The following is a 12,626-nucleotide window of genomic DNA, read 5'->3' as shown; positions in this document are numbered from 1 at the left end:
AGAGGAGCCTTCCAAGAAAGATCCTAGGAATGAGGGGCTTGTCATATGAGGAGTAGTTGAGGAATCTGGGTCTGTACTCGATGGAGTTTAGAAGGATAAGGGGGAATCTCATTGAAACTCATTGAATGCAGAGATCCCTGAATAGAGTGGACATGGGCGGCACGGTGGCACAGTGGTTAGCACTGCTGCCTCACAGCGCCTGAGACCCGGGTTCAATTCCCGAATCAGGCGACTGACTGTGGAGTTTGCACATTCTCCCCGAGTCTGCGTGGGTTTCCTCCGGGTGCTCCGGTTTCCTCCCACAGTCTAAAGATGTGTGGGTCAGGTGAATTGGCCATGCTAAATTGCCCGTAGTGTTAGGTAAGGGGTATATGTAGGGGTATGGGTGGGTTGCGCTTCGGCGGGTCGATGTGGACTTGTTGGGCCGAAGGGCCTGTTTCCACACTGTAAGTAATCTAATCTAACCTAATCTATGGAGAAGAAGTTGCCAAAAATAGGAGAGACCAAGACCCGAGGGCACAGCCTCAGGGTGAAGGGATGACCCTTTAGAATTGATAGGGGGAGGAATTTCTTCAGCCAGAGGGTGGTATATCTGTGGAACCCATTGCCACAGAGGGTTATGGAAGCCAGGTCACTGAGTATATATAAGGCAGATAGATAAATTCTTGCATGCTAAGGGATCAAAGGTTACAGGGAGAAAGCAGGAGAATGGGGTTGAGAAACATTTCAGCCACGATCGAGTGTCAGAGCAGACTGGGTGGGCTAATGATCTAACTCTTCTCCAATATCTTATGGTCTTATGGAGAGCTGTTGGCATTTCCTTTGTTTTGAAACATTTTCTGTTTTGTACAGCCCTGTAAATGTAATGTTTTAAATATTTATCCATCACTTTGCCAAAGTTCTTGTTGGATCTGTTTCCATCAGTGCCAGGCAGCACCTCGATTCATGGGCCTGACTCTACTCCTATTATTCTCAATCCATTTCTCGCTCTGGTTACCAGGTGGCCTTTATTAAATGCCTTCTACAAATCGAAATTCAATACACCCACTGGTTCGCCTTCATCTGCAGCACTGGTTACTTCTTTAAAAAAACCCCAATAAATCAGTTAAACATTAGTTATTTCCCTTTGACTAAGCCATGTTGTCTCTTACCTTGAACCTATCCAAGTGCCCGGTTATAATGTCATTAATAACATTTTCCCAATGACAGATGGTAAGCTAACTGGCCTGCTGTTTCCAGGTTTCCTCCTCCCACTCCTTGTGTATAAACATGTGCTATTTTCCAATCTAAAAGAACCTTCCTTGAATAAACAAGCTCTGGAAAATTAAAGTTGAAAATGTGTTGCTGGTTAAAGCACAGCAGGCCAGGCAGCATCCAAGGAACATTTTACTGGTGAATTCTCTTAGAATGAAATCCATCAGGAACTGGGGATTCATCAAGTCACAGTTCCAACAATTTACTCAGTGCTACATTCCTGGTATTTATAATTCCGTGAATTGCTCCATGTCTGAATTCTTGATTGACAGCTCATTCTGGGATGCTGTTTGCATCCTCAATAGAGAAGACTGGGGCAAAATTCCTGCTCAACCATCTGCTTTCTCTTTATGCCCAGAATTACCTTCAATCAAACTGACACTTAATTTTTAACTCTTTTCTTTTTCAAATCACTGAATAAAAAAAACTTTTTCTGTCCTTTATTTATATTTTTGGTTAATTTTCTCTCATACTGTTTATTAATCTTTTTGGAACTCTTTGCTGACTTTTTACATTCTGTTCACCCTTTAGACTTGCCGCTTAACTTTGTAGAATTACAGTAAATGTCTTTCTCTGAGTCTGAAGAAATCTTTACCTTTTCTCGTTAACCAAGATGGCAGATTCTTCCTTTAGAATTTGTCTCATTCTTTGGAATGTATCTCTTCCCCACCTTCTGGAATATCCCTTAACTAAAGGCAAGTGAATTAAAAAACTGAAAACACAGGGATAATGTAGGCAGGTATTCCGTTTATTAGGCAAGAACAGCCCAGAATAAGGTTTGAAACTTAGTTCTAAAAACTGATTGATAAATGTTTATGAGCAACTCCAAAGGTTTATCCTAGTATTTTGTTCCAAGCTGCAGGTTTTACACATTCTCCTGTTCATAAGAAACCTTTATATGTCTAGTATATTTATTCATTTTGTAAAGCTTCCACTTGCCAAATCTGCATGCACTTAATACTGTCCTACTCCATTTCATTCAATACCCGATTGTGTCCTTAATCCAACTGTAATACCGTGACACTCTGGTGTAAAAGCCATATTTTCCAGAAACTGCACAACCATCTCCCCAGCTAACAATGCCTGTTAAAAACCACGTGTTCTTGTAACCTGTGACATGGGGACCCCCACTGTCTCCATGACATGCATCTTTAGTTCCATTTGGGTAGCCGGCGCAAAACATGTTCCCAGTGACGCTGTATTTACTGGATTCTTTACACTTACTGCGTTCGACATAAGGGATGGCGACTTTTCGGAGCACTGATGCCATGGCTCCATTGTCAGCGAGTTGGCCCCAGCCACTAACTATCCCATAAGCTTGTGTCATTAAAACCTTCTCAGCAAAGCGTTTCTCAGGGACGCAGACGGGAATGGCCAAGCTGTTGAACTGTATCGGTGTTTTCAGCAAGATCAATGCAATGTCGTGGTCATATCGGCTCCGACTGGCGTTGTACTTTGGGTACATCACCACTTTCTCCACCTCGTGATACTTCTCCGTATGTTCAACTTTTGCAACATTGTGCTCACCTGATGCAAATGCAAATGAATAAAATGTACAACAACTGCAAGGGAAAAGTGACAGCCCATTAGTGCCATTACGACTCTGTTAATCCAGAAACCCAGGTGAGATTTTGAGGGTCTCAGTTTCAAATCCTGCCAACCATCCAGGGTGGGAAGGTGATGGTTTGGCTGATTTAGGAGCAGTGGTAGTGTTCCTACCTCTCAGCCAGGAGAGCTAGCTTCACTGCCCAGTAATTTCCTCCATAATGACATTGTGGGTCTACCCACAGCACAGGGACTGCAGTGATTCAAGAAGGCAGCTCACCCCGACCTTCTCAAGGGGGCAACTAGGGACGGCCAATAACATTCTGGCCAAGCCAACAATGCCCAAGTCCCACCTACTCCAGGGATGTGTCATAACAGGTTGGAGGGGAGGAGTGGGAGGGGACAGATCTGTAGGGGTGCTCCTGTCCTAAGCTACTTAGCTGAGTTTGAGAGAGGTGTGTGGGATGTGATGGGAAAAGTGTGAGGGATTCTGATTGTTCACCAGTTACTGAACATGAGACTGTGTTTCCAGTCATTTGGAAGCAGATTGATTTTGAAACACAGGAGAAGGTCGTGAATTAGTCAGAAAGAGTGAAGAATGTCTACTTTCTAATAATCCACAGTTTAGAATTAATGGTGAAAGAAATGTAATAATTTTTGACTTGCTACAAGCATTGGTGGTTTAATGAAGGGATGGTAAGAGAACCTGCAGGATTTGGAAGAGCTTACATACCCCAGGCAGGTCTAGATGACCATGTCTACAGGAAGTGGCAGCTGCTTGTCCACTCTGAGCTCTCGGATTAGGAGCTGGACTATTGGCCGGAGCACAGCAGTGTATCCCGGAGGCTGGGAGTTAAGTGGGAAGCAGGTTTTTAGATGTGGTCACCTTGCAGATTAACTAAGCAACGTCAGGAAGGGAATGGGTTACCGTTAGTCAGAAGGAGGGAGGCAAGCAGATAGTCAAGGGAACAGTTTGCCCAAGAATAGCTTTTGATGGAAAATGGTGAGAGTGACAGTGAGTCTGGACAGTATCAGCTGCACATGAGAAGAGAGAAGGATATCAGTCTAAGAGTCAGCAGAGGAGATAGCAGATAGGTCTTTGTGCAGTTGAGGATGTGACTCCAGGCTGGTGTGTGACCTCTTTGAGTTGGAGACATCACTGAAGGAAATTCTGAAGGGGAGGACCAACAATCAGAGATTGTGGTTCATACTGGGACCAGAGGGAGGAGGTACTGTTGTAAGAGTTCAGGAAGTTAAGTTGCAGTTTGAAAACCAGGGCCTCAAAGGTTGTAATCCTGAGTATAGGAGGAGGTGGAAAGACCAGATGAATGGGTGGCTGAAGTGTCGGAGGAGGGGGAAGGACATCAAATAAATAAAACAAGAACTGTGAATGCTGGAGAAACGAAACAGAAAAGGGGGTGAATTTCTGGAGAAACTCAGCAGCTCTGGCAGCATCTATGGGAAGAAAGCAGGATTAACATTTCGGGTCCAATGACTCTTCTTGAGATCATCAGACTCCTGGATCACTGGGTTCATTTTGGGGAAAGTGGGACCTGCTCAAGTCCAACATATTGTGCCTGCTGTACCTGATAAAAACCCCACAGTACAGGGCTGGAGATTATTCCCCTGGGTCTTTCACAGGGGCAGTGTGCAGTTTAAAATGCACCTGAAAGGCAAACTGAGAGGAATAACAGCTCATTCATAAAGACAACAACTTCATCAGTCCGTTGTGCTGCATCCCATTCTCTTGTGAATAGTGCCAGGTCCTTGCTGTCTTACTCAGGGAGGACTCAGGCTCGAAGCTCAGCATTGTACTGTGGCAGACTCAGGGACATGGTGTCTGTTTGAGTGAGTGGTCATAACCTGTCCCAGAGTCTAGATTAGAGTGGTGCTGGAAAAACACAGCAGTTCAGGCAGCATCCAAGGAGCAGGAAAATCGATGTTTCGGGCAAAAGCCCTTCATCAGGAATACAAGCCTTGTATTCCTGATGAAGGGCGTTTGCCCGAAACGTCGATTTTCCTGCTCCTCGGATGCTGCCTGAACTGCTGTGCTTTTCTAGCACCACTCTAATCTAGACTCTGGTTTCCAGCATCTGCAGTCATTGTTTTTACCATAACCTTTCCCAGTCTGTCACTACATCCACATAAATGACCTGAGCTTACTGAAAACCTTTAACTGTAATCAAAATCATGTAATTAGGGAATTTGTACCCAATCTTTGTGGAATTCCTCAACTGTTCGACATATACATACAGACACACACCCACGCCCACGCACTCACACACACAGACACACACACACAGACACACACACACCGAGTCACATATACACACTCACACACAGATGCACACACACACATGCACCCACACGCACACGCACATCCGCACACATCCACACACACACGTATACATACACACTCACAGACACACACACATTCCCCTAACACATATACATCCATGCATCCATCCACACACACACACACACACACATGTATATACACATACTCACACATAGTCACACACATACAACACATACACACATAGACACAGTGACACACACACACTCACATACACACACAGACACAGTCACAGTCACACTCACACACGCATGTGTGCACACACACACACTCAGGCATCTGCACACCCACGCACACACATACACATACAGTCGCAGTCACACACACACACACAGTCGCAGTCAATCATACACACACATACAACACACACAGGCAGTTTCACACACACACATACAATACACACAGACACAGTCGCTCTCTCTCACACGCACATATACACATACATGCAGACACAGTCACACACACACAAGCGTGCACACACATACACACAGTCGCAGTCACTCACACACACATACAACACACACACAGGCACAGTTTCACACACACACAAACACACACACATACAAAACACACACACAGACACAGTCTCTCTCCCACACATACACACATACACACACACTCAAACATAGTCACAGTCACACATAGCCACAGCCAAGCACACAAGCACACACGTACAACACATACACACACAGTCTCTCACACATACTTACAACATACAGTTGCAGTCACACACACACCCACACACACGCACACATACATACACACCCACACATACACACTTCCCCCCAACACACATATACACCCACGCATCCACACACACACAAGTATATACACACACTCACACATAGTCACAGTCACACATAGTCACACACATAGTCACAGCGCCTCCCCACACCCACACAGTCGCAGTCACTCACGCACACATACAATGCACACACAGACACAGTCTCACACACATACACACAAACACACACATACATACTGACATGACCACCCCCTACACACAAAAACACATTACAACACAAATACACCCACACACACGCATACACACACAGTCACACAGTCACAGCCACACACGTAGACACAGTCACATGCAACACACAAAGACGCAGTCACACACACACGTGCACACACACTCACACATGCTTGCGCATGCACACACATACACCCACACACATATACATGCATACACACATCCACACACATACTCCCCCCACACACCCACACACTCACCCATATACACACACATTCCCCCCAACACACACATACACGCATCTGCACACCCACGCACACACACATATACACAAACACACACAGACACCGTCTCACACACACACAAACACACATACAGTTGTGCAGACACACACACATACACACGTACTCACATACATTCACATGCACTATCACACAGCAAATACATAGGCATACACAGACATACTCACATAGTCATATGCACACATACTCACATTCACATATACAGTCATACACTCACACACAGACACGCACGGTCACATACATACAAACACACACACATTCGCGTACAGACACACACATTCACTCTCACACACAGATACAAACATGCATTCACACTCACACACTCACACTCATATACAGACACACACTCTTCCAAACAAAGTGCAGCTGTACAAAGGGGCTAGTGTTTTTTACAAGTTCTCTATGTGACAATAAACAAGGAATCAACCTGCTTCATATGATACTTACCAGCAACAACCCGAAAGGTCACAGGGTAATAAAAACAGTGTGCGGCTGTAATCACCCATTTTTCAGTCAAGATGCTGCCACCACAGAACACTCTCTGCTTGTTATCGTCCAGTAACATGACCTTCAACAAAAAGCAGAGAAACGTCATCACTTGATCATCTGGAACAAGATCAAAATTGCTGGAAAAGCTCAGCAGGTCTGGAGTTAACATTCTGGGTCCAGTGACACTTCCTCAGAACTTTGTGAGCGGGATTTGTTTCGATACAGATTCCCGGCAACAAGAACAAATTCCCCAATCGATGGAACAGTGAGCTGACTTGCTCTACAACAACAAAATCCTGCCAACAGTGGAAATCTGAAACAAAAGCAGAGAACACTGAAAGTACACTGTCGATCAAGCAGTCACTGGGAAGGGGAGCTTGTGCTTTGTTAGAGATTTCCTGTTCTCTACCTTCCATTAATAGAGCGACAAGCGCAGGACCTATCATTCCGAGTTCTCTACACACAGCAGGATAATGCAGGGCTCTGGAAGGAGAATATTCATTCTGCTCAGTTAGTTCCAGCTGCGCAATCATAAATGGCTTTATTCAAACTCAATATATTTTGACCTGTGACACCACAAAACCTTTGAAGGAATTTTTGAAGATTGAGTGCACAAAATACCTGAAGCTGACAAGACTTAGGAGCAGAAGGAGGCCATTCAGCCTATTAATTCTGCTCCATCATGCAACAAAATTGTGGCTGATCTGATAACCATCAACTCCACTTTCCTGCCTTTTCCCCTGCTTTATTCTCTGACTGATCCAAAATCTATCTATCTCAGCCTCGAATATACTGAGTGACCCAGTCTCAACAGTATCCTGCAACAAAGGATTTCACAGGACTATTACCCTCTGAGAGAAAAATATCCTCCTCACCTCTGTTTTAAATAGACAACTCCATACTCTAAGATCTACCGTGTTATGGTAGATCTTCAAAGTGTTTTGTTTTCATTTATCAAAACTGCTACATTGCATTTTATTAGTTCTAGAATAACTTCAATCACCTTGATGTCCAGCAGCTCCCACATACTACAGCAGCAACACATCACCCATCCTGCCATCACTATTGTACTTTACTTAATTAATCATAAGTTCTTTATACTTGAAGGGTCTCTTGCTTTTTTCACATTCTTCATAACTATTTTTTTTAATACTAGTTTCAAGGTTGCACTTAACAAGCTACTTTTGAGAAAAAGAGACAAGAAAGACTTGAAACACAAATTAAATAGCTTTCTCTCTAAAGTTTGAAACGCTCACTAGCCTGACTCACCAGTCAGCCATATTTTCTGCATTTGCATCACACTGAGGTCCATGACATCTCTCTGACACTGGTCTCCTTGCTGCTTGACCTCTTGGTCCACAGTTTTTAATCTTCTCCCATTCACGTCTCACTCAAAAGATACTGTAATGAGCTTTAGAAATAGACCAGGTCTTACTCACTTACCAGATAGTCACCAACTGGCCAGCTTCTTCTGCAGCTGAGAAAGAAACAATTCCGAGAGCCCAAGGTGTTCAGGATAAAATTACCAAGCACCTCTTCCCCCTTCTCTGCCTCACCTCCTGAAGCACTCAGACCTGACAACTGGACACTACATATGAATATTCAAGCGAGGAGTGACTCAGCACATTAAAGTTGGCTGCCAGGCAGTGAGCTGATGGTTGATCTGATTCTAACCCACAGTCTGTATTCGAATCTACTCCTGATAAACTCCACCACTGACACTCAGTAACAATAGTATGTATCATCTCCAAGACACACTGCAGAATTCACCAAGCCTCCTCAGACAGCACCTTCCAAACCCAAAGCCACATTTATCTAGAAGGATAAAGGCAGAAGATGCATGGAAACACTAATACCTGCAAGTTCCCCTCCAAGTCACTCACCAACATGAAATGGAAATATATCACCATTCCATCACTGTCTCTGGGTCAAAATCCTGGAATTCCCTCCCTAATGGCATCATGGAAGTGAGATGGTTCAAGAAGGCAGCTCACCCTCACCTTCTCAAGGGGTAACTAGGACTAGGCAATAAATGCTGGCCCAACTAGCAATGCTCATTGTTATGTTTGGCCAATCAGAAAATGACTCATTAATGCCTATTCCCTGTTTATTCTTTGTTAGTCAATCTTCTATCAATGCCAATACAGGCAGTGTCTGGATCATGAATGGGTTCCAGTTCTTAAATCCAGTTGTGAGTTGGTTTGTATGTAAGTCGAAACACGCTATAATACAATATAAAACAGTCATTCGTAAGTATGAAAAAATATTCAAAGGTTGGATCTTGAAAATTAATACTAATGTTGGCTTTTGGTTATAAGTACACTCAGTTCTGCTATAACGCGTGTTCCTCCATTGCAAATTGGCTTTAACGTGATTGAAGAATTTACAGTTATTTGTAGAACGTGAACTTTCCTTACCTGTATTGGCTATAATGCCATTCCAGTCCCATTAGTTTAAATGGGGAGGCTATTAGATGATTTTCTTATAACACAAGATCACCATGGGAACGGAACTATAGCGTTATAGCAGAACTGAATTTTTGAGCATTCAAATCAGATATCTATAATTTGAGGACTGCTTTCATGTTAATCCCAACTTTATGAGAATTTACTTTCTGCAATAACCATTGACTTGGCACCTTCTAGAAATCTAAATACAATACATCACTGGTTCCCCTTTAACCACAACACGTGTTATTCCTTCAAACAAGTCCAACAAATTGCTTAAAAAATTTATTTCCTTTCACAAAAACCATGTCGACTCTGCCTGATTGTCTTGAATGTACCTACAGGCCCTGCTGAAGCATCATAGAACAATACAGCAAAACAGGCCCTTTAGCCCTTGATGTTGCGCCAATCTTTAAACTAATCTAAGCTCATCTCCCTACACTATCCCATCATCACCCACGTGCTTGTCCACGTGTTAGTTTAAATGCCACTAACGTGGCTGAGTTAACTACATTGGCAGGCAGGGCATTCCATGCCCTTACCACTCTCTGAGTAAAGACCTTCTTCTAACATCTGTCTTAAATCTATCCCCCCTTAATTTGTAGCCATGCCCTTTCATACATGCTGACGTCACCATTCTAGGAAAAAGTCTTTCACTGTCTATCCTATCTAATCCACTGATCATCTTATATGACACTATCAAATCCCGCCTTAGCCTTGTTTTTTCCAGTGAGAACAGACCCAAGTCTCTCAGCCTTTCCTCATGACACCTTCCCTCCAGACCAGGCAACATCCTGGTAAATCTCCTCTGCACCTTTTCCAATGCTTTCTCATTTTTCCTGTAATGGGGCGACCAGAACTGTACACAATACTCCAAATGAGGCCACACCAGCATTTTGCACAGTTGCAGCACGACATTACAGTTCCAGAATTCCATCCATCTACCAATAAAACCTAACACACTGTATGCCTTCTTAACAGCACTATGAATCTGGGTGGCAACTTTCAGGGATCTATGTACATGGACTCCAAGATCCCTCTGCACATCCATACTACCAAGAATCTTTCCATTGACCCAGTACTAAATCACCCTTAATCCCATGTTTCTGCATTTTCTCCAACAGCCTACCATGTGGAAACTTATCAAAGGCTTCACTGAAGTCCATGTATACCACGTCAACTGCCCTACCCTCATCTACATGCTTGGTCACCTTCTCAAAAAACTCAATGAGGTTTGTGAGACACAACCTACTCTTGATGAAAGCATGCTAACTATCTGAAAACAAATTGTTGCTTGCTAAATGATTATAAATCTTATCTCTTATAATCTTTTCCAAAACTTTTCCTACAACAGAGGTAAGGCTCACTGGTCTGTAATTACCTGGGTCATCTCTACTGCCCTTCTTGAACAAGGGCACAACATTTGCAATCCTCCAATCCTCTGGTACTAAACCTGTAGACAATGATGACTCAAATATCGATGGCAAAAGGTCTGTCATCTCCTCCCTAACCTCCCAGAGAATCCTCGGATAAATCCCATCCGGCCCAGAGGACTTGTCTACTTTCACACCTTCTAGAATTGATAACACCTCCTCCTTACTAACCTTGATTTTTTTCAAGCCTAATAGCCCGAATCTCAGTCTTCTCCTCTACAATATTCTCATTTTCCTGAATGAAAACCAACAAGAAATGTTCATTTAGCATCTCTCCGATCTCCGCAGGGTCCACACTGAACTTCCCACTTCTGTCTTTGACTGGCCCTATTCATACCGTAATCATCCTTTTATTCCTCACATACCTATAGAAAGCTTTAGGGTTCTCCTTTATTCTATTTGCTAAAGACTGCTCATGTCCCCTCCTTGCTCTTCTTAACTCTCACATTAAATCCTTCCTAGCTAATCTGTAACTCTCCATTGCCTCATCTGAACCATCTCGCCTCAACAACACATAAGCTTTCCTCTTCTGCTTAACAAGAGATGCAATTTCTTTCGTAAACCACAGTTCCCTTACCTTATCACTTCCTCCCTGCCTGACAGGGACATACCTATTAAGGACACACAATATCTGTTCCATAAACCAGCTCCATATTTCCATTGTCCCCATTCCTGCATTTTGTTGCCCCATTCTATGCATCCTAATTCTTGCCTAATCGCATTATAATTGCCCTTGCCCGTCAATAACTCTTGCCCTGTGGCATGTACCTATCCCTTTCCATCGCTAAACTAAACGTAACTGAATCATGATCACTCTCTCCAAAGTGCTCACCGACCACTAAATCAAACACCAGGCCTGGTTCATTACCAAGCACCAGATCTCGTGTAGCCTCCCCTCTCCTGAGCCCTTTTAGTTGAGTACAGAATCTCACAAAAACATCTTTAACAACAGCTCCCAACATTCAGAAGGACTCAATACCTGTATACACAAATTAAAATGCTGCAGGAATTCCGCAACATAAATAGAACATTTTGGAAGTACAAAAATTCCGTGGAGATGGAAATAATAGTTGGCAACCCGATATTTCCTGGATGTGCTCAGGATTAGGATGAGGTGGTAAAGAACCACTGGCTGGTTATTATGTGCAAGCACTTGGCTATTCTTGGCTTTTCTTTTTAAATTGACTCACAGAGACACGGGCACTGCACAGAATTTCCCCATCAATGGTTTAAAGTTCATCATTTGACTCTAACTCCCAACTGTTTTATTGAATTCAAATTCCTCCATCAGCTGCAGTGAGATTCTGTACTCAACTTCCCCTGACCCATTACCTGAGTCTCTGGATGAAAGGGCTAGCCACAAAATCACTTGACCATCACCTCGTCCTGACCTGGCTCCATTAGGCAGCTTTGACCTCCACCCTTTCCTCCCTGACCTATCACCTTCATCCCCTCCCCCACTCACCCATTGTACTCTATGCTACTTTCTCCCCACCCCCACCCTCCTCTAGCTTATCTCTCCACACTTCAGTCTCTCTGCCTTTATTCCTGATGAAGGGCTTTTGCCCGAAACGTCGATTTCGCTGCTCGTTGGATGCTGCCTGAACTGCTGTGCTCTTCCAGCATCACTGATCCAGAATCTGGTTTCCAGCATCTGCAGTCATTGTTTTTACCTACACTATTCCCACACACAGGTGACAGTCTGCAGGCCGGAATGAAACGCAGTGTGATCACGCCACCAGGAATGTTCCCAGTTATGTGAATGGTGACTGGTGAACAATGATATCAATGGATACGCCAATTGATTGATATTTCATCAGGAAGCTG

At 43.7% G+C, this 12,626-nt stretch overlaps 1 protein-coding gene across 1 annotated transcript in view; it reads right to left on the bottom strand.

Moving 5' to 3' along the window:
* Positions 1–2,233: 2,233 nt before the first annotated feature.
* Positions 2,234–12,626, bottom strand: part of LOC132820285 (coagulation factor IX-like) — a 34,466-nt gene continuing 24,073 nt past the window's right edge. The window contains exons 7-8 of the mRNA XM_060832311.1: positions 6,878–6,998; positions 2,234–2,781 (exon numbers count right to left, since the gene is read on the bottom strand). Of these exons, the coding sequence (XP_060688294.1) occupies positions 2,234–2,781; positions 6,878–6,998 (669 nt within the window). The remainder of the gene's footprint in view (positions 2,782–6,877; positions 6,999–12,626) is intronic.

Source organism: Hemiscyllium ocellatum, chromosome 11, assembly GCF_020745735.1.
Source record: "Hemiscyllium ocellatum isolate sHemOce1 chromosome 11, sHemOce1.pat.X.cur, whole genome shotgun sequence".
Classification (NCBI taxonomy): Eukaryota; Metazoa; Chordata; class Chondrichthyes; order Orectolobiformes; family Hemiscylliidae; genus Hemiscyllium; species Hemiscyllium ocellatum.
The sequence above is the reverse complement of the archived record's forward strand: the minus strand, read 5'-3'. Positions and strand labels throughout refer to the sequence as shown.